This window comes from Polistes dominula, unplaced genomic scaffold (genome assembly GCF_049000335.1).
Source record: "Polistes dominula isolate Pdom_NZ unplaced genomic scaffold, Pdom_raw_medaka contig_11, whole genome shotgun sequence".
In the NCBI taxonomy this organism is placed as follows: Eukaryota; Metazoa; Arthropoda; class Insecta; order Hymenoptera; family Vespidae; genus Polistes; species Polistes dominula.
Window position 1 is genome coordinate 3,300,889 of NW_028301154.1, and position 25,066 is coordinate 3,325,954.

Consider the following 25,066-nt stretch of genomic DNA (forward strand, 5'->3'; position numbering starts at 1 on the left):
GAAAAATCTGGCAACGATTCTAGGCCACTCGATACATATAAATTCACAACGACAATTATTTATGACAGGACAAAGCCTATTATAGTCAACCATTTAAAAAAATCGACATTGAATTTTGACAAAATGCGAAACAAGAACAAATTAGGTATACACATTCCTTTCATTTAATTAAATAATAATTCATTTCTATTATTTCTTTTCAGTAATGAATTAACATAATAAAAAACCATTAATTTTACATAAAGAAAAATAATTGGAACATCAACAAACCATACATTTGTATGCAACAAATAAAATGTTCATATGTTTATCTAAATCCTTGGGATACTGCTTAGAAATAGGACTAGTTCAATGAACGGATTAGAAAATTACATCTATATACAACGCCTACGCTTTTAAACATCTAATACTTTCATAGAAACATTCCAATTGATATTCTATCTCTTGAATATATTTCTCTACGTTTGGGAATTAAAAAGAAAAGAAAAATAATGAAAAACGATAGAGACAAAAGAGAGAGAGAGAAAAAAATGAGATGAAAGGAGAATAAAAGCTATTGGGTAGGGGAATGAGGAAAAAAAGAAAAGACAGGGGGGAAAAAAAAAGACTAGAAAATAATAAAAGAGATAGAAAAAAAGAAAATGCTAAAGAAAAGAGAAAGAGAGGAAATAAAGAAAAAATATTCGATCCGATTCCGTAGAATAGTACCGCCAACAACCCCACGAGGAATTTACGCGCACGCGCGGCTGTATTATATTCTGACGAAGGGTGAGAGAAAGTAAATGTATGTATGTATGTGTGTGTGTGTGTGTGTGTGTGTATGTGTTTATGTCTCTATATATGTGAAAGAGAAAGAGAGAAAGCTAGATAGAGATCGAACACCGAGCTTATATACTCTCTCTCAGTTTGCTCCCGTTCTTCTCGCGAAATTCTCTCCTTTCTATTCACTTTGAACCAACCATCACTAAAATATCATTCGTATCTCATCCTACATTGAAATAATGTATTTTTGATTATATCATTGTTAAGAGTTTGATAAACGCGAGATAAAAACATTGTTCGCGAATATAGTTCTATCGATTTAAAACAAAAAACAAAAAACAAAAAAAAATAGAAATAAAAAAGAAAGATACATCATCGTCATTATCATCATTCAATCGTTTTCAGACTGGTGGTCTGAATTTGTTGTGGAATGATTGACAAGAAGAGGATTAGGATCATAGATTTTTAACATCTAACATCGTTTAAATCAATCTAAGGATTTGCTTATTCGACTAATCGCATAAGATTGACGACATTGTCTAATTACTTCAAATTACAGGAATAACGTAAGTAACTTTTTGATTTTATTTAACAACGAATTATATTAATTATTAATATTGAATAATAGTGTTTAAAGAAGACACAATAATTCGTTAAATTGATTTGTTTTAATATTAAAGATTTGAGGTGTATGACGTTATGACTATAGTCAGATATATAGAAGTATATACAGGGTGCAAAGCACTCGACTCTTTTAAACCGTGGAATGGGAGGGTTAAGAAGGGTGGGTGTATTCTTAAATCGTTATTTTCTATTTTAATCTAATCCTATAAATGATCGTTTTATCAATCAATAAGTATCTTTTAATATTAACATTACTATTTTCCATTTTTATCCCTTAATTTCAAATGTTCTTCTCAATTTCAATTGCATTATTTTGGTTCGATTCTTTTGATATAAAATACAATACTTATAAGAAACATTATTTCATTTTATTTAAAGTTTATTAGAAGAATTCGTTTGAAAAGATTGGAAAGATTGCAGTAGTAGTAACAGCAGCATCCTGTTACTGTTACCGTTACTGCAGTAAAGTTAAAGTATTTGAACTAATTCTACGTAAAAGCAGCCATGTTCATTCGTGATACGAAAAACTGAGGGATAATATTATTTCAAAATACAAATACACGCGTGTCAACGCGCATATTATTTTCTTATCTTTTATTTTTCTTCATCCCTTTTATTTTTTTTTTTTTTTTTAACGTCGAACAAAGATAAAGAATCTTCATTAATTAGGAAAAGGGACCTGGTGTTCTCAACGCTGCAAAATTCAACGCACAAAGATGAGTTACACGATCGATCGATGCGTGACTCTTTCTACGAAACAGATACACACATGTACGCATGTAGTCACACACATACACATACACAATACGCACACGAGCATTATGCATACGCATACGTAGAAGAAGAAGGAGGAGGAGGAGGAGGAGGTAAAAAAAAAAAACAAAAAAACAAGAAAAAGAGCCTAAAACTTACTTTACGTTTTACTAATTTTTCTATTTTTAGTGAATAAAGTAACAGGGACGAATTTTTGACTACTCCCTCAAATTCCCTCTACCTCACCCTTCTTCCCTTCACCACAATCAGCCTGCTGTCCTTCTTCGCCCACCACAAGATTTGACACATCGATCGAGTGAAATTTGAGAACACGGTTCGTTAGAAATGATATAATCCGATTAGTTTAGGTACGAAGAAAAAGAAAACATGAAAGAGACTACTGTTGTTTCAAGGAAACCTCATCTCGACTAACAGAACTTCTTACGAGTATCTTTGTACGTAAACAGAAAAAGAAAAAAAGATGGGGGAGAAACTGTAAAGAATTCTCCTTTTTTTTCTTTCTTTTTTTTTTTTTTTTCTTGACGATACGTAACAAGATTCATTCAGTGTGATGAAGAAATACGACGACAAGGTGTAAGGAGAGTTTAAACAGAAGCCATTGAAATAAATCGTTGGGGGTTCTTGAAAAAAAAGAAAAAAGGGACAATGACAAGATTACGATTTATTAAACACACTTATATTATAATGTACCTAAGTTTAAACGAAATAATAATTATAAAAAGAAAATCATTACTCTGAATAAATAGAAAGATTTCATAGAGTGGGAGTGAGGGATGGTTTGATGGTAATAGGAACGATCAAATGATATTCAATTTAATTAATTCAAATTCAATATTCGATATTCTGTAAAATTTCCAATTATAATATATATATATATATAACTTTATTTTATATTATATAATATAAAGTAATAATTAATTAAATATAATATAGAATATATTTAATTTATTATATATATATAATTTAATTAATATAATAATATTTATTATATTTTATAATAATATTATAGAAAATAATAAAAATAATAACATTATACAATATAATATTATAAATTATAATAATATTATAAAATAATAAATAATATTATAGAATATAATAAATATTGTTATATTAATTAAATACTATATATATATTAATTTTATTAATATTAAATTAATAAATATAATAATATAAAATATATAATATTTATTATATATATTATATTTAATTAATATTACATTATTATATTAATTAAAATTCTATTAAAAAAAAAAAATACCATCACATCCGTGTTTAATTGTAAACAATAAAAAAAAAACATGATATTTATATTAAAAAAATCAATTACGGTATAAATTAATATTCGTAAATCGATAAATTGAATAAGTTGTTAAAATTCTGAAAATCAAAGAGGGCCCTTCTGAAAAAAAGAAAACAATATTATTGATTATCAACAAAATATTTTATTATAAATAAATATCCCACGTTTTCTTCCCAGTCGAAGATGAGAGAGTAAGACAGGGTGGAGTAGCAAAGGAATAAAAGTAGGGATTGAAGTAGGGGTAGGTTGGTAGGTAGGTAGGTAGGTAGATAGATAAAAGAGGGGTGGAGAAAGGGGAAGGAAAGGAGAACGAAACGAGGGTGTTGGTTGCAAGTCGATAAACCACGGGAAACGCGAGCACCCTTGCGCACGGTTTCAACATGGCCGACGGTGAGTCCCATTTCCTTTTTCCATTCATTCCTCTCACAATATTCTAACATCACAACAGTCACTGCTGGACGTTAACATTCATAAACAATGATTCTATCGTTCAGATTTTATTTCTTTATTTATCCATATCTTTTTCTTATTTCATTTATTTAATTTTTTTATTTTTATTCACGATAAAACGTATATATACATATACATATATATACATATATTTATATATATATATATATATATATAATTTGTTTCATTGTCATCAGTATTATTGCAATAGTTTTAAAAATTCGTGCAACGATTATAAATACAACGAATTAAAAATTAAAAAATATATTTATAAAAAAAATATTAAAAAACAAAAAAAACAGAAGACAGAAAAAATGATCTCGTAAAATACAAAAAAATAAAACATATATATATGTACAATATAGGCGAGTGTGAAATATAATTTACATAATTTATTAATATTAATTTCATTAAAAATTAATTGTTATTCATTTTTAAAATGTGATTTAAACTAAGTACAAATAAATCATGTGTTTGAAATATATTTCATTTTTGTTGTTTTGTTTATAGGATTATTCAAACAATTCGTTAAAATTTGTCATTTTTTTTGGTTTTTTTGTTTTTACAGACGAGGATTCGATATGCGACTCAAGGAGACCATCGTCACGCTACCTTTGCATCCTGGAGGACTGAACAATAAGTAAGTTTACACCTTTTGCCATTCCTGTAGTTTCTTTTAATTTATTTGTTCTTTTTCTTGTTTTTGTTGTTGTGTTGTTGTTACTGTTCTTTTAAGTATACTCCAGAGAGAAAGATATTTTGTATTTTATTTCGAGAAACAAGAGAATCAACGTTTGACATCAAACTTTTTCACTAAATCGATATTTTACTACTTATCGATTTATATTTTTTTTGTTTATAAATTTTATTCGTTTACACGCGAGATGTGTAGAAGAGATATGTTTCATAATTTATTATTATGAATAAACAATAACAATCTCATTGGATTTAGTGAAGTTTACAAAGTGTGTATAAACGTGTTACGTCGATTTAGTCTAAAACAATTTTCTGTTAATTGTGCAACATGAACGTTTTGTTTTGAATGTGTTTTGTACATTTTGTTTGAACGTTTGAATTGTTTTTGTACGTAAAAAGAAAGAAAAAAAAAAAAAGAAAAACAAAAAAAAATTACGTGAATGTTCTAATTTTGTATAAAGATACTTATATTCTTCAATGTTACTTAAAGTAGCTCTTGAAATTCATTAGCACCTTTTTTGATCATTCTACTTAAAACGAACAAAGGATGATAATAAATATGTGAGCATTAAAAATGGTTGAACAAAAATGTGTGTCTGTGTGTGTGTGTGTGTGTTTGTGTGTGTCTGTAAAATATTTTTTTTTTTATAAACATTTTAATTTCTATCGTTTAAATATCATTTTAATTAATTATATTCTTCTATCTCTTCTATCTTCTATTTTAAATCTGTTAAATTACAAATTTCATATAACCATATGATATTACATTATTTTGTTTAATAAATAAATTTACGGTTAGTTGATATAAACAAGTAATAAGCAAACGTGATCTTCTCTATCTATTTTTATAATATACTGTTAAAGTGTATTCCAGGTTTTTGTTTTATTTTAAATAACATTTCACCTATTACATTATCAGATAATATATCATCATTCTCTTTTCACTCTTGTGACCTATTAAATTGTTTAAAGTTAATACACGTATATATATATATATATATATATATATATATATATATTTTTGTATAAAAGAAAGATAAAAAATATATGAATTATCAAAAATATATTATTATCAAAATATATATATATATATATATATATATATATATATATATATATATATATATATATATATTATATCAAATAATATAAAATATATTATTATCAAAATACATATATATTATATAAATAAAAATATATTATATAAAATAATATAAAATATATTATTATCAAAATATATATATTATATAAATAACAATATATTATATCAAATAATATAAAATATATTATTATCAAAATATATATATTATATAAATAACAATATATTATATCAAATAATATAAAATATAATATATATAATAATAAAAGTATAATAATAAAATATATTATATAAAATAATAAAAAATATATAAATAAATATATTATCAAAATTAACATTTTGCATACATATACTTACACACACATTCACCCATGAATATATATATATATATATATATATATATATATATATATATATATATATAATTAAGATACAAATATATATTTAAATATATTTCACATTAGATCAATTGTAATTTGTAAATAGAAATATATCTACAGATAGATATACGTTCATCTCTATAGATAGTTTCTTCTTCGTGCTCGTAAAAAGAAAAAGAAAAAAGAAAAAAGAGTAAGAAAAAAGCATGCAGATGTAAAGTTACTATATTTATATCTAGGATAGGAGAAGTGTTGTGTTGAACTAATAGAAACGAATCGTATCGATTAACTTGAACTATTTTATTTTAAGCAGTCAGCTTCATAGAAACAACGAGAATCAAGCAACCACAGAGGAAGTTAACAACCAAAACGAAACATCAACCTCAACCGATTTTGGATTGGAAGAAACTGTTGAATTTCACGTTGCCGAGGATACTACCATATGGTCATCTCTTGCTATTGCACGTGATGATATTCAATTAATAACAACGAACAACGGACGAAACAATATTAATAATAATTTAACTACTTCAAGAATACGTCGTAACAGTTCAATCGATAGTCTTGCTGATTACGAAGGTAATTCATTTTTTTTTATTATTTAATAAATATTTATAATCATTTGATATCTTTAAATAATTGTTGGTCTCGTTGTCAAAGGTAATAGGAATTTGAAGTAATATTTTCTGAAAAGAAATATACGTTATTAATAAATTAGTTTAAATAATATAGTATTATTAAATATAGTGTAATTATAATAATATAGTATATATTAATTATTATATTACTATATTTTAATTAATTAACAAATTACTATATTAATATAATATAATATAATTAAATAATATAGTAATATTATTTTATTTTAAATAATATTATTAATATATATTATACATATTATTTTAATTAAATATATACATATTATTATTATTTTAATTATAATAATATTAGATTTTAATTTATAATATTATTATAAATAATAATATTATTAGTAATATTATTAGTAATATTAAAATAATATTACTATGCATACACAAAATGTTGCATATTATATTATTTAATTTTTAATATTACTACACATTAACATAAAAAAATCCTATAATATAAATTGTTAAATTCGATACTTAAATATCATAATTATTTTTACATCAATTTAATATACATATATATATATATGATCAAGATATGTATCCTTGACATTGTTCAACGTTAGGAAGATATCAAGTTATTTCAAGTTCAATGATTATACACTTTACACCTTTTAGCGATGACTAGTATCATCCTAATCATGAAGTACATTTAACGACATCACGTTTGAAGAATATTATTTAATTTTCTTCAAAGATAGACAGATAGATAGAAAGAGTAAAAGATAAATTCCAAGTACGATATAACAGTATTCCGTTAAAAGTGAATTCACGTCAACTCAGATCTCTTGGAAGGGATAAATTGCGCAACGGGAGGAGCAATTTAAAGAGAGTCAAGTAGAGAAAGAGAAAGAGAGAGAGAGAGAGAGAGTGAGTGATAGTAAAGTAGATTGGTTAGCTGAGAAGATTCGCAGTTAGAATTTATAGAAAGAGCCAACCATAACCGACCAGGCCCCAGAAGCAGCAACAGCTGGTCGGCCTGTTCACGAATTACAAAAGTACCAACCACGATGAACAAGATGATGAGTCAGTCATTCAATCAATCGAAGAAGAAGAAGAAGAAGAAGAAGAAGAAGAAGATGAAGAACCGTTTAGAAATGTTTAGAATTATTTCTTGTTATTCTTTTTTCAATATTTAAAAAAAAATAAAAAACAAGTATAAAACTTTTATTTACAGGACGTAATTCATCTTCACGTGAGGATTCATCGTCCCACGAGTTAACACCTTCCGAGTGGTCGGATCTTTCTGAGGAAGGAAACCTACCGTCATCCGGTTGTTGCGGTATAGTTAATACAAATTATCCAGGATTTCAACATCTAGCACCTTCTTTATTATCGGACACTGATCTTACCGAAGACGAACACGACAGTTGTCCTGATTATATTCGTTTGAACGATATCGACGCTAGATCAAGCGAAAACGGTAACGAATATAACAATAATATCGACGAGAGTATTAATCATCTTTGTGGACAAAGAAACGATCATAAAACTTTCTACGAAAAACCTAAATTTAATATACAGGTAAATATTTGTCATCTAACTTTTTGATCATTCACCTATTCTGTTATATGTTTAATTAAATATTACTTTATTATTATTTTTTTTAAATTTAATATGTTAATTTTTTGTTTTTTTGTTTTTTTTTTGATAATACTTTGTATCATAATTGAATATTAGTTTAAATATATTTTTAACAACAAATTTGTTTAAGTATGAGTATACTTTTATAAATAAATTTATTTATCATTCGTTTGATAGGTCTCTCTCTCTCTCTCTCATGATATTTATCTGACGCACGTGGTTTTGCAGACGGTTACTTCTCTGTACGAGTCAGTGGTGCCACCCTCAGAAAAGTGTATAAACTACGTTAAAAGCGTTGAGGTTTCGAGATCGGAAGAGAAGACTCTTTCACCGGAGCCAGAGATCATCGAGACTGACAATTTCTTGACATTAGAATCTGAAGATACGTTCAATCATCATCATCATCATCATCATCATCTCCACCATCATCATCATATCACAGAAGAAATACTTCAAACTGAACACGAGGGACAAGAATTGAACGTTGAACTGGAAGTATTAAAATTGTCCATTGGTAAAAAGGAGACGTTGCAATTTCCAGAGATCGAGGAGATCTTAGATTCGGGAAAAACCAGCGAAATAGGCGAGGTAAATAATCAAATAATTAAATGAAATGAAATAAACAACAAATAATAATACTTACAAACGGTGCGTATAATTATGAAGAAAGAGGGGGAATTATTTTTCAATAACAATTGTAATTTAAAAAAAAGAAAGAAAAAGAATTACACCCTGTCATAATTATCCGCGCAAAGTAAAAAAAAGTAATCTCTTAAAATATATACATATACATGAACTCGGTTAAAAAAAGAAAGCAGCAATTGTATGTCAAGTGCAACGATAGAATTTAATTTATTATTGCATTAGGAAGAAATACAAAAAGAATAAGAACGTTTGAAGTGAATAAATGAGATATGTCGTTAAAAGCAAAGTAAAGCAAAGCAAAGCAAAGCAAAGCGATGTAAAACGTGTGCGATTTGTCTGTTATCGGTATCGGCATGTGATAAAAGCAAAAGAATATATAAAACGTTTAATGGGAAACCCTTGAACGCATGCCGGTAAAAATGTATTTCAAATTGATCCCCGAAGCAATAGAAAAAGTATAACGATTTTAAACGTAACATAAAACGATGTTAAATAATAGTCTTACGATGTCAATCGTATTTTCATTTATTATAATCTTGAATTCATTTGCAGACGGAGGATAGCGTGGTGGAGCAGCAGCAGCACATCGACCTCATACGCGAGGCAAAGGAATTGCCTCGCAACGAACGCACCAAAATAGGCAACCAAGCAACAACGACTACGACAACACCATCACCAACACCAACACCACCATTACCAATACCAACAGTAACAGAAACAACATTATTATCAAACGTTTCACCAGTTGACTCGGAAACAACCAATACCGATACCGATAATTACACGGAAGAACAATCAACATACACGAAACTTGAAGAAATCGATCTTCTATCGAGTATCGGCCGAGATATCGGTGTCGATCTCGAAAAATACGTACAATCGGTACCGGACGTAATAGCCATGGAGGCCGTTGACACCGTGCGTTGTTCATCGCGTGGTTCATCCCGCGGTTCATCGCGTTCCGCATCCGGGAATCGCAACATGCGCAAGGATCCACATTCAGAAGACACCAATAAGTTACTTGATCGTGATCTTTCCGATACGTCCAGTGCCGATTCTAGAAAGAAAGAAAAAACGGTAAGGAATCAAACGAAAAGAAGACAACAACAGCAACAACAGCAACCAGTTCGTTCATCAAATTCAAGAAGGCCCGATAAGAGAAGAGCCGATACCGAGAACGGCCCAGGTATCATTTTATTATTTTTATACTTTCATTCTAATTATTTATATTATTATTAGTAATGTTGATTGATGTGAGTAATCGTTTAGGAGTTACCCGTATTATTTTCCTTCTTTTTTTTATTTTTTATGATTTATACCCAGATTAGCGTAATCTAAAAAGACAGACGATTAAAATACGTCGAGGAAGAAGTTCGTATCCAGTTAGAAATTAATAACACACGCGACTACAAGTTTTATAACGTTTAAACAGTGTGTGTTTGTGTGTGTATCGCGTCCATTTATTATTACATTAGATATATTTAATTTTAAGACTTGTTATAACCGGTAATTTTGTTATTTCTTTCTTTTACTTGTTTTTTTAAACAAACATTTCGTATTTTTGTACACGTTTTAACGTTATATTGGTTGGATATGATTATCCTTATCATTTTCGTATTAAAAAGAATAATATCGTTAAAATAATCACTCAAATGGTCGGTTTTAAAAAAACAACTTGAAAGTAATTAAATTGGAGAGGGGAAAAAAAGAAGTAAAAAAAACAAAAAAAACGAAAAAAAAGAAAATGAAAGAAATTAAAAACGAATGATCGAATCACCTTATTACAAATACACCAATAGTAATCGGTATTATGACCCGTTATATTTAGTTCGACTGTGCCACGTTTTGCATTGCAATAGTATTTCTACGAAGTCTCAACTGTAATCTTCCTCTTCTTCTTCTTTTTATTTTATTTTTTCTTCTTCTTTTTTCTTCAAGGTGGATTTGACGTGTTCAATATTGAGACGGCAATGCCAAAAATTGACCTGGATGCTATCGAATCACATTTAAGAGCAGCTGAAGAAGAACGACGGGTAAGTTTTTGAATAATTCTTTTGGTTTTCTTTTTTTTTCTTTTTTAACCATAAATATCAAACACACACTCATACACATTCGCAGCAGATAAACTATACGTAAATATATATATATATATATATATATTTATTGTTAAATTATATAATTGTATAATTAATATATAATATTGTATTATAATATTATTGTGTATTATATATATATATATATATATATATATATATATATATATATATATATATATATATATATATATATATATATATACATAATATAATATAATTGTATTATATAATATATAATTATATAATAATATATAATATTATTATATATAAATATATAAATAATATTTATTAAATAAAATTATATATAAATAATAATATTATATATTACTTATATATATTAAAAGTAATTATATATTATTATGTACATTTATATTATTGTATATTATTATATGAATTATAATATTATTGTATTATATATATAATATAATATAATTGTATTATTATGTATATAATTATATAAAATTATATATATATTAATAATAATATTATATATTATTAAATAAATTATATATTAATAATAATATTATATATTACTTATATATTAAAAGTAATTATATATATTATTATATAATTACAATCAAAACAAATTCATTTCGAATTACGTATCACGAATAATTGTGCAGCGCGAATTAAGCAAAAGATTAAATGAAACAATTAATAATTATTAATTATGAAAAAATTATTATAGGTTTAAGAATGATTTTAAATGAAAGTATCAGCGTTGATTGTCAAAAAGAAAGAAAGAAACATTTCATTCTTATAAATGGAGATGAGACGACATAAGATCAGTTTCCCTATCTTACTTCCTGTGTTACTTAAGAAAAATTCATCACATTCACGTTAGTACTCCTATTATTCTTTCATGAGTATACACCTGAGATATTTTAGTCTTAAAAAGGGTCAAGGATCGTATTACAGTCACGCTGTCATTCTTACCGGATATGCATCCTCGTATTTTTAGATAAATATTGGATTTAAACAATGAATTCTTGTATGTACAATATGTGTGTGTGTGTTTTGTGTGTGTTGAACATTTTTGTTCACCATTTATACTTAAATAAATAATTATAGTATTTTATATTTATTACTATCATTATTATTATTATTATTATTATTATTATTATTTTTATTATTATTATTATTATGTTATAGATTATTTAACAAATTAAATCTTAAATAACTACAAAAAATAAAAAGAAAGAAAATAATATTAATATATATATTAATTAAAATAATATATAATATTATAATATATATATATATATATATATATATATATTTATATTATATTATATATTAATAATTTATATTTATATATATATATATATATATATATATATATATTAATAATTATAATAATTAATATTATTTATATTTTATAATTAATATTTTATAAATATTAATTATTAAAATAAAATAATATATATTTATGAATAAAATAATAAAATTTATAAATATAGTTAACATATATATATATATATGTATATTAATAATAATAATAATATTATAATACAATATAATATATATTGATTATACAATTATATAATATATAATATATATATGTTATATTATATTTATATGAAAAATTTGGACATTACATATTGTACTGAACTCTTAATCTGTAATATACATATATATATATGTTTGTTTACATAGACATATGTATGTCACACACTTAAATATATAAAGAGTAGGCGTTTACATATGTAGGCTTTCGCTCGAGGCCATTAGTCAGGAACGGACTTAGATTTACAAAGACCCAGACTCGATTTTGTTATCTAATCTTTCATGTAAAATACTAATATACACGAGAATGATATAATGAAATCATACAGAGTTACAGTCAGAGGAAATTTTGTTACACTTACACTTAGGATAAAACTATGACGTTTGATTATTATATTGAAATGAAAAATATAAAGAAAACAACATGAAAAGATTAAGAAATATAATTAACAATAATAATAATAATAATAATAATAATAATAATAATAATAATAATAATAATAATAATAATAATTTAATCGTAAAGTTTATCATTTGTTTCTTTTTTTTTTAATTGAGATCTATTAAATTGTAAATTGTTTGTATAATATAATTTCAATTATGTTTAAATACAACAACAACAACAATAACAACAAAAAGATCTTCAATAATGATCTCAATTTACGTTCTCGTTAACTGATTGTCAGATTCAATTTATTATGCACGATCTAACATGTAACTCTACGATTGTATGTTAATTTTAAGAAAACGGAAACGGAAATGAGAAGAGAGTAAGAGAGAGAAAGAGAGAGAGAAAGATAAATAAAAGGGAAAAGAAAAATTATTAATTTAACAAATTAATATAATTGAATTAATTTTGTATTTAAACATGTAATATAAATTGTAATTGTGAATTATTTGATCAAGAATCAATTTTGGATGATTATATTAATATTTTTTTTAATTAGTTATTATTTATATATATATATATTTTATATTATATTTTATTATTAGTTATTATTTATATATATATATATTAAATAAAAGAGAGATCATTATTAGTAAGATCATCTTGAAATAATTAAAAATAGATAAACAGAAAAAGATATCTAAACTAGCCGAAAGTAGAAGTATTATACATAGGTCAAGGGATTCGCATGATCAACCAACCAAAACGTTTTACGTCTACTTCAAAGACAATTTAGAATTCTTTTGTTTAACTATCTTTCTAATAGGGGGGCGAGGGCGAGGGCGGGGGCGGGGAGGGTGAGGGATAATTCTCGAGAGAGAGAGAGAGTACTTTTGTAAATAATAATCAACAATTTAACGATAATTAATGTTACGGGAAGATTTTTCTTTTTTTTTTCTTTTTCTTTTCTTTCTTTTGTAGTTTATATTTAAAATTAATAACAGTATTAAAAACTACGTCTTTTTTGTTTTTTTTTAAATATCCAAATTAATAATAGGAAGAATAAATTAATTCGTATAACATTAAATAAAAAAGAAATTATTAGTAATAAAAAAAGAAGAAAACACGACGATAAATTAGTGATAAAGATTTGGCAAAGTTTTTGAATTAAAAAAGAAAGAAAGAAAGAAAGAAAAAAAGACAATGAAAACAACAACAAAAAATAAAACCCAAGTGTACGTATCCAAAAGTTATACGATTAGAAATGAAAAATTTGTTATAATAAATATAATACAGAATATAATAAATACAGAATAAATAATTTAATACAGAAAAATATAATGCAGAATAAAATGAAAGAAAGAAATGAATGAAACCAACAACAACAACAAAATAAAACCCATGTGTACGTATCCAAAAGTTATGCGATTAGAAATGAAAAATTGTTATAATAAATATAATACAGAATATAATAAATACAGAATAAATAATTTAATACAGAAAAATATAATACAGAATAAAATGAAAGAAAGAAATGAATGAGACCAACAACAACAACAAAATAAAACCCATGTGTACGTATCCAAAAGTTATGCGATTAGAAATGAAAAATTTGTTATAATAAATATAATACAGAATATAATAAATACAGAATAAATAATTTAATACAGAAAAATATAATGCAGAATAAAATGAAAGAAAGAAATGAATGAAACCAACAACAACAACAAAATAAAACCCATGTGTACGTATCCAAAAGTTATGCGATTAGAAATGGAAAATTGTTATAATAAATATAATATAGAAATAAAAGAATACAAAAATAAAAGTATAATAAATATAATATCAAATATAATAAATACAGAATAAAAAGAAAGAGAAAAGAAAACAATGAAACCAACGAAAAAATAAAAACCATGTGTAACGTATCCAAAAGTTATGCGCGATTAGAAATGAAAAATTGTTATAATAAATATAATATAGAATAAAGGAATACAAAAAAATATATAGAAATAAAAGAATAATAAATATATTCTAGAATGAAAGAATAAAAAAATAAAAATATAATAAATATAATATAAAATATAATAAAAATACAGAATAAAAAGAAAGAGAAAAGAAAACAATGAAACCAACGAAAAAATAAAAACCATGTGTACGTATCCAAAAGTTATGCGCGATTAGAAATAAAAAATTGTTATAATAAATATAATACAGAATATAATAAATACAGAATAAAAAAAAAAAAAAAAAAAACAATGAAACTAAAAAAACAAAAAAACCATGTAAACGTATCCAATTAGGTGATTAGGAATGAAAAATTGTTTTATAAAATTAAATTCGCTTAATTTAGGAGTAATGTAAAGAACAAAAGTGTTGAGGCTGGTAGAGGAGGAGGAGGAGGAGGAGGAAGAAGAAGAAAAGTAGGGGAATATAATTACTGAAGAAAATATCAGAAAATACGAGGTAAAGGACCGAAAGTAGTAAACGGATAAAACAGCAACAGCAACAGCAAAAGCAACAGCACAAGTGCCACGGTCGCGTCAACCGTGTCGACCACTTTCACCAAGGATCCTGAACGACTTGGTGGCCAGACGTTAGACGCTCCTAGACAGTTACCTACTCTCACAGTATTAATACAGCAATACCAACAGTACCATCAGCAACAGTAATATTAGTAATAGCAACAACAACATCAACAAGAACATCACAATCATTATCACCTTGTTAATTTCATACTTAAATTTAAAAAAAAAGGATACGTCCACCTGAAGAAGAAGAATAAGAAGAAAAAAGAAATTCAGTTCGGTTAAGTTCGGTTCGATTCGTTTAGTTTAGTTTAAGTTTAAGTTTAAGTTTAAGTTTTCCAGTTCAGTTTCAATTGAAGTTTCAAAAGGTTCTAATTAAACTCCGATTGATATCTGTGTTGTATTTTTTGATCTCGTGCATGAGTTTTGTTTTGTTTTGTTTTGCATATTGCGTGTTGCGTTACACGATAGGGGGTATACAATTTATTACATAGATACGTGTATGTGTGTGATCGTGTGAACGATAAGAAGAGAAAAAAGAAAAATAACAAATTGCACTTTATTATTGATCAAGAAAAAAAAAAAAGAAAGTAAGGAAGAAAGGAAGAAAGTAAAACGCAATATGGGTAGCAGCAACAAGTCAAGAAGACATTACAAGAAGGATTCGCGTTTCGTTGCTGATCTTTACACGTTCACTTACGACGATTTTGATCTCGTAAGATTCAGGTTGCTCAATAATGACAAGTTATACAGAAGTAATAAGAACCCTAACTTGTAGTAAATTAAATGGGCGACAGCGGATAAATTATATCTAACATGTCAAATTACTATAACCGGTTGTTTATATGATAACCATATCCTTTTTGCTAACACTTGAACACCAAACCACACACGATTGGAAAACTCTATTTATATATATATATATTATTATTATTATTACTATATAATTATGAATATGGTATATTATTATATATATATATATATATATATATATATATATATATATATATATATATGTATTAATTTATTATTATAATATTAATTATTATATATATATTATATATATGGTATATATATAATAATATAGTAATAATAATATAATATACCATATATTAGTTTATTATTATAATATTAATTATTATTATATATATTATAAAAATATTGGTATATTATATATATATATATATTAGTTTATTATTATAATAATTATTATAATATTATTATAATATTAATTATTATATATATATTATAAATATGGTATATTTTTTATATATATAGTATATATATAATAATATAGTAATAATAATGTAATATACCATATATATGGTATGGTTAGAAAGAAAATATATATATATATATATATATATATATAGAAAGAGAGTTTTCCAATCATGTGTAGTATATATATACTCTCTTAGAACTTTTAAAGATCATTTAGAACGTGCGATTTGAAAGTAGTTGGTAAACCTTTTTTTAGGATTGAGGAAAACTAATTGCATTGCGATTACAGATTTCTCTATTTCTCTCCTGTTTACTATTATTATTACTATAATTATTATTATTATTATTATTATTTGTATAATCAATATAATCGATCATTGAAGTTTACAACGAAATTCAGATTAAATTGAATGAACAACAACTTGGAGAAATAAACCAAAAAAAAAAACGATTTATCTATATCAGAGTTAGGTTTATCGGTTTAAAAAAAAAAAAAAAAAAAAAAAAGTATATATTGAACTTTGACCTTTAATCGTTATACAAAATCCAATAATTGACGACAAAATGGTGAACGTTAAATTGACTATAACATCGTAGTATTTAATCGAATTTTATTTCGTCGTATTTGAACGTTTTTGTGTTTTTTTTTTTTTTTTTTAATCTTCTTTCCACCCACGCAAGAGTTGATTTAAAAATTTTTTTAAACTTTTTTTTGTGAATATATACGAATAATAATAATAATAAATATTAGAAGAAAAAAAAAAATACAATTGAGCTGTCGCCCAGTAAAAATCGTTCGTTTGTTTGTTCTTTGGTTTTTTTTTTCGTTTTTTTTTTGTTTTTGTAAATGAAAAATATTCCAACGAATGGAAATAAATTTGAAACTTCTTAGGAAGATGACAACGAAACAACAACCAAAACACCTGTTCTTCTGGTACCGGAAGTGACGATTCGTGAGAAACCAAAAGAAGAAGAAAAAGATCCCGAGAGGGAAGATTTGATCGCAAGATTCGATAGATTGATACGAGGTGATCCAGATGAAACGTTACAGGTGCAATTTTACAGGTTTATTTTTCTTTTTTTTTTTGTTTTGTTTTTTTTTTCTTTTGAAAAAGGTGATGGGTTTTTATAACGTAACACTTGTGGTAATTTTTTTTTTTTTTTATTCGTTTGAAGGAATATAAGTAATACAAATTTATTGTTTATACTTAGGTACTTTCATATTTGCAAGGGTTTTATTTAATAAAAATTATTGTTTTATTTTTTATAGGATTTAACCAAAAAAATTCAAAAATTAATTCATAGGATTATATATTATTTTATAGGATTTGACCATTCAAAAATTAATTCATAGGATTATATATTATTATTGTTTTTCATAGGATTTAACAACGTTCATAATTTAATTAATAAAATTATATATTATTATTATATTTTATAGGATTTAACCATTAAAAATTTAATTAATAAAATTATATATTATTTTATAGGATTTAACCATTCAAAAATTAATTCATAGGATTATATATTATTATTTCATTTTTATAGGATTTGAACATTCAAAATTTCATTCATAGGATTATATATTATTATTGTTTTTTATAGGATTTAACCATTCAAAAATTAATTCATAGGATTATATATTATTATTGTTTTTTTATAGGATTTAACCATTCAAAATTTAATTAATAAAATTATATATTATTTTATAGGATTTAACCACATTCCAAATTTAATTCATAAAATTATATATTATTTTATAGGATTTAACAATTCAAAAATTAATTTATAGGATTATATATTATTATTTCATTTTTATAGAATTTGACCATTCAAAAATTAATTCATAGGATTATATATTATTATTGTTTTTTATAGGATTTAACCATTCAAAATTTAATTAATAAAATTCTATATTATTTTTATAGGATTTAACCACATTCTAAATTTAATTCATAAAATTCTATATTATTTTATAGGATTTAACCATTCAAAAATTAATTCATAGGATTATATATTATTATTTCATTTTTATAGGATTTGAACATTCAAAATTTCATTCATAGGATTATATATTATTATTGTTTTTTATAGGATTTAACCATTCAAAAATTAATTCATAGGATTATATATTATTATTGTTTTTTTATAGGATTTAACCATTCAAAATTTAATTAATAAAATTATATATTATTTTATAGGATTTAACCACATTCCAAATTTAATTCATAAAATTATATATTATTTTATAGGATTTAACAATTCAAAAATTAATTTATAGGATTATATATTATTATTTCATTTTTATAGAATTTGACCATTCAAAAATTAATTCATAGGATTATATATTATTATTGTTTTTTATAGGATTTAACCATTCAAAATTTAATTAATAAAATTCTATATTATTTTTATAGGATTTAACCACATTCTAAATTTAATTCATAAAATTCTATATTATTTTATAGGATTTAACCATTCAAAAATTAATTCATAGGATTATATATTATTATTGTTTTTTATAGGATTTAACCATTCAAAATTTAATTCATAAAATTCTATATTATTTCATAGGATTTAACCACATTCCAAATTTAATTCACAAAATTCTATAGTACTTTATAGGATTTAATCATTCAAATATTAAAATTATTATTATTTGTTAAATATAAAATTATTATGAAACTATTCCAACTCTCTAAAAAAAAAAAAACAATCTTATAACAAAGAATGCTTACCAATAAATAAATAAATAGATAAATAAATAAATAAAAATCACGTATAGAATTGTTCGTAGGTAAAAAGTTAACAAAAGGAAATACTTGTGATTCTTGAGACGATAATAAAAAAAAAAGAATAATATAATAACAACAACAACAATAATAATAATAATAAAATAAAATAAAATAAAAATAAAAATAAAAAATGGGAACAAGCTCGTAAAAAACGAAGGCATGCATTATTAGACTGTACACGAGTATATTCGTATATACGAAGTCGAAATGAAAGGTGCTTGTTCTGGCCTAAGGCAATAAAATTCTCCAGTGTAAGGTGGAGGTGAAGAAGGAGAAGGAGGAGGAGGAGGAAGAGATGAAGGAGCTTTTTTTTTCACGCTTGCGGAAATTCTAAAGACAAATAAAAAAGTACCTAGTAAAAATTGTAACTACATAACAACACATAACATATATATATATATATATATATATATATATATATACAATATACATCTTGTATATATATAGAAAAATACTTTTTATTTGCCAACAGCGAAGAACTGACCGTGAGGAGATTAGAAGAAGATTAGCAATGGGTCCGGACGCTGAAGACATGCGCGCTGAACGAGGAAGAAAGCCAAGCCTTCAGTCACGTCTACAAAGTGGTTCGTATCAGGTTCATTTCATCCCTTCTATTTATTTATTTTTTTTTTCGTACGAGAACCTACCTTTAAAGGGTTCGAACCCTTTAAGATCTAAAGATACTTCACTTACGGATCGTTATATGAAACCATTAACGCGCGGCATGTGACATTTAATAAAATGCTTGCAATTATTAACTTAGACGATTTGTTTTTGGACGAAATTTCTATTGGAAATTAAAGTATTACGTGTTTAGTTTATTTAAACTATCGTTGTGAACTATTAACATGATGACATAGTCAAATAATGGGATTGAATTTGATTCAAAGTTGATACAAAGTTTTATTGCAAGTAAAAAGAGTGTACTACGTGTTTAGTTTGTTTAAATAATCGTTGAACTATTAACAAAATGACGTTAAATATTGGGATTATATTTTGTTCAAACTATTGTTTTACAAATTTCTATTGAAAATAAACAAAAAGTGTAAGTTAATTGATGAAATGATGATGATGATTATTATTATTATTATTATTATTTTATGTATAAAATGGATTGAATGTAATTAATTGTATTATTGTTTTATTAAAGGTATGAATCTTCAAATTTGCTTCATGAACGAAACACCGTCAGATACTGAATCATCATGCTCAGAAAGCGACGCCTTGCCGGGATCAACACCAATGTCCCGTGGATCGAAACAACAAACAAAACAACAAGCACCCTCGAGACCACAAGTACTAAGCCTACCACCATTGAGACTCGACTCTGGTACAAATTCAGCCCCGGTTGATGAAGCAGATTTCTTTGCACGCCAAGCGAAACTTCAAACAGAAGCACGCATGGCACTTGCACAAGCCAAAGAAATGGCACATATGCAAATGGAAGTTGAAAGGCAAAGGCTCAAACAAAGTCCAATCACGGAAATGGTTAGATCCAGTTTGGAAAAAGTAAGAGAATCAATTTATATTTCATATTCATTAAATAATATTAATCTTCGTTATATAAACCTTTGTATTAATGTATTAATTGTCATTGTTTATTACTGTATACCGTAATTGTATTATTAACAAAATTGCATGCAATGCCAAGTTGAAATGTGCATCGTATACAAACTTTAAAGAAACATTTGTGTTAAATTATTTAAATTTACTATTAAAACATTTATATTAATATTTTATGTAAATTAAATAATGCATAAATTATTATTTTTAATTACTGTATACCGTAATTGTACTATAACCAAAAGTGCATGCAATGCTAAGTTGGAATATACACCGTACACAAAGCTTAAAAAAACATTTCCGTTCAATTATTTGAATTTATTATTAAAACATTTATTAATATATTTATTAATATTTTATGTAAATTAAATAATGCATAAATTATTATTTCTAATTATTGTATACCGTAATTGTACTATTAACAATCTTGCATGCAATGCCAAGTTGAAATGTGCATCGTATACAAACTTTAAAGAAACATTTGTGTTAAATTATTTAAATTTACTATTAAAACATTTATTAATATATTTATTAATATTTTATGTAAATTAAATAATGCATAAATTATTATTTTTAATTACTGTATACCGTAATTGTACTATTAACAATCTTGCATGCAATGCCAAGTTGAAATGTGCATCGTATACAAACTTTAACGAAACATTTGTGTTAAATAATTTAAATTTTTTATTAAAACATTTATTATATATTTATTTTATGTATTAATTGCCATTGCTTATTACTGTATACCGTAATGTGTATGTAAATAATGTACTATTAACAAAAGTGCATGCAATGCTAAGTTGGAATATACACCGTACACAAAGCTTAAAAAAACATTTCCGTTCAATTATTTGAATTTACTATTAAAACATTTATTAATATATATTTATTAATATTTTATGTAAATTAAATAATGTATTAATTATTATTCCTAATTACTGTATACCCTAATCATATTATAAACAAAATTGCATGCAATGCCAAGTTGAAATATGCATCATATACAAACTTTAAAGAAACATTTCTGTTCAATCATTTGAATTTACTATTAAAACATTTATTAATACATTTATTAATATTTTATATAAATTAATTATCATTCGTAATTACTGTATACCTTAATCATACTATAAACAAAATGTACATGCAGTACTAAATTGGAATATATTATAATACAAATGTTTTTGTAATGAAAAATTGAAAAGAAATGTTTCTATAAAATTTGTTGGTCCTGTTATTGATTATTAAATGGTTACTTTTTTTTTTTTTGTTAAAGGTTGGCGTACAACTAGGTGAAGATAGGCGACGTTTATCACGAGTTTTACTTACGGAATTAAACGTTGCACAGTTACAAGTAATAGCTAATGACTTACATGCGAGAATTGCTGCTTTGAACGAGGCTTTAGTTGAAGGACTCTTGAGTAGGGACGATCTACATATGGAACAGGATTCAATGCTAGTCGATGTTGAAGATCTTACCCGATACTTGTAAGGATTATTAGAAAAATTCATGAATATTCGTGTCATTCATTTATATTGAGTGTCATTTCAAAATTATACACCGTTTAATGTTTTTATTGTAAATTTGTATTGTAAATTTGTATTGTAAATTTAATTATATTAATATGTATGTTTATACGTGTATACGTATACGTGTATTAAGATACATATATATATATATATATATATATATATATATATATATATATATATATTTATTAATAATAATTAATAATTATATTTATTATATATATAAAAATATAATATAATATTTATTTATTTATTATTTCTATTCTATTCTAAAATTTATATATATTATTTATATAATATATATTAATTAATATTAATTATTATATATTATAATATTATTATATTTTTTATTATTATTTAATATATTAATTTTATTATATTTATTATTGTTATATTATTATATTATATTATACTATATTATTTAATTATATTATATTATATTATTAATTATATTATATTATATTAATTAATTATATTATATTATATAATATTATATATTATATAATATATATTATTATATTATATATAATATAATAATATATATATATATTTAACGAGTTTACTCTTTAACTTTGAAAGTTGTATTTATAACAAGTAAATTAAATTTTAAATACTAAAATAATCTTTATATATATATAAAATATACACAATGCTAAAAGAATCCTAAAATATTAATATAATATTCGATATATCTTAAATAATTGTTAATTTATCTAAAGAAATGTTATATTGTTATTTAAAAGCACGTAGAATAACGTTCCATACGTAATCCCCTTCGAAATCCAATGTTAAAACTGACACGTCGTACTCCGTATGAGAGTTTTATTATCAACTGTTGTTTATATGACTTTCCTTATAAGGAGATTCTATTTATTAGGAATATTATTCTCGGTTATACACATGCGTAACGTTTAGAAAGTCATGTAAACAACATTGAATAAAAAGTATTGGCATAGAAGACAATGACCTGTCTGAAGGTGATTTTCGAGGAAGACAATATTCCAATCATATACTCGGTGTTTTTAAATTACAATTAACATTTCTTTCGAGTAATTAAGAATTATTTTAATATTCTAATAAAAATTATTAATATTTGTAATTGTTTTAAAGTAAAAGTACATTTGTTTTAATGTTTTCTTTCTAATGATTAACTTTTAACGGTGTATAATTTTATTAATCGACACTCATATTTTTTTAGCTTATTTATACTTCTTCCTTTTTTTTTATTCTTAAAATATTGATTAAATAAATATTAATAATTAAGAATTATTTTTTAACAAATATTTGTAATTTGTTGTTTCTTTTGTTTTTTTTTTTTTTTTTTTGACAGAGGTGCCAAGCAAGAATCAATGAAAAAGAAACAACAACAACAACAACAAACGGTTACCGCTAATCGTAATAATCAACAACAACAACAACAACAACAACAGCAACAGCAACAAACTACGATCAATCAATTAAAAAACACTATAAAACCAAAACTGACGCACCGTAGTTTAGTTGCACTCGTTAGAAAATAATCTTTTGCCACGAGACTGCGTAGTCTCGTCGGAAATTAAAAATACGAGCGGAGAAATTCATTCATCAGAGAGACGAAGAAAAAGAAAAAGAAAAAGAAAAAGAAGAAGAAGAAGACTAAGAAGAAAATGAAGGGATGAAGCTTTGCAGCGTTTTATAAAAAAAAACACCCACACACACACACATAAAAAAAATTAAACGTCTGTTCAGATAATAATAATAATAATAATAATTAATAATAATTAATAAGATTAATGATAATAATTCTAAAAGAAAATGGAATACAATGAAAGAAGAAGAAGAAGAAGAAGAGTAACAAAAACAACAATCAACCAACAGAAGATGAAAACGTATAAAACTGGATTTAAAAAAAAAATAAAAATAAAAACAACAACAACGCTGCAATCTTTTGAAGAAAAATAAATCCAAGGTGTGCCTGGGCTTTAGTACTTTTTAGCAAGGACGTTGATTACGAAACAAAAAATCGGAGCCGGGACAGGGGCCGGGGCAGGGGCCGGGGCCGGGGCCGGGGCTGGGGCTGGGGGGATGGGGGCTGAGAGATTAAGAGGATGATGTACGACGAAAAAGATTTTTGTTCTAAAAATGATGATGAAGATTAAAAATGAAAATACAACATAACAAAAGAAGAAAGCCAAAAAAAAAAGAAAAGAAAAGAAAAGAAAGGAAATAAAGAATTGTTTTCCATAATTTCAAAAAAAGAAGAAAAAAAAAAAAAGGTAAAAAAGCAACAACCAAACAACAACAACAAAAAAGAAAAAGAAGAGTCAAGTTTTTACAGCTTTGTTCGTTATCGAAATATATAAAAATAAATAATACAGCAAAGTTATAGGATTTTAACGCGTACGCGTATCAATATTATACTCGTACGTATATAATTATAATATTTAATTATAATTATTATACGTAAATAGCAAATGGTCAGAAAAAAAGAAAAAG

General features: G+C 24.6%; 1 protein-coding gene across 11 annotated transcripts; it reads left to right on the forward strand.

Annotated features, from left to right (window-relative positions):
* Nucleotides 1-587: 587 nt before the first annotated feature.
* Nucleotides 588-25,065, forward strand: Schip1 (Schwannomin interacting protein 1). 11 transcript variants are annotated; one of them, XM_015333714.2, is made up of 13 exons: nt 588-784; nt 1,168-1,328; nt 4,479-4,550; nt 6,396-6,664; nt 7,910-8,256; nt 8,545-8,904; nt 9,514-10,147; nt 10,900-10,994; nt 17,593-17,751; nt 19,968-20,079; nt 20,646-21,004; nt 22,338-22,549; nt 23,922-25,065. In XM_015333714.2, the coding sequence occupies exons 3-13, from the start codon at nt 4,492-4,494 to the stop codon at nt 24,109-24,111; spliced, it is 2,796 nt and encodes a 931-aa protein (XP_015189200.2). In that variant the 5' UTR covers nt 588-784; nt 1,168-1,328; nt 4,479-4,491; the 3' UTR covers nt 24,112-25,065. The 11 variants fall into 11 exon arrangements, with proteins under 11 accessions (XP_015189200.2, XP_015189201.2, XP_089034689.1 ...); XM_015333715.2 differs by having other exon boundaries at nt 588-768; XM_089178563.1 differs by lacking the exon at nt 588-784 and having other exon boundaries at nt 875-1,328.
* Nucleotide 25,066: the final 1 nt, after the last annotated feature.

Coding starts and splice junctions, on each gene's coding strand:
- Schip1 (XM_015333714.2), top strand. CDS start 4,492: ATGCGACTCAAGGAGACCATCGTCACGCTACCTTTGCATCCTGGAGGA. Junction 6,665..7,909: donor TAGTCTTGCTGATTACGAAG/GTAATTCATTTT, acceptor TTTTATTTACAG/GACGTAATTCATCTTCACGT. Junction 21,005..22,337: donor TTAGATCCAGTTTGGAAAAA/GTAAGAGAATCA, acceptor TTTTTGTTAAAG/GTTGGCGTACAACTAGGTGA.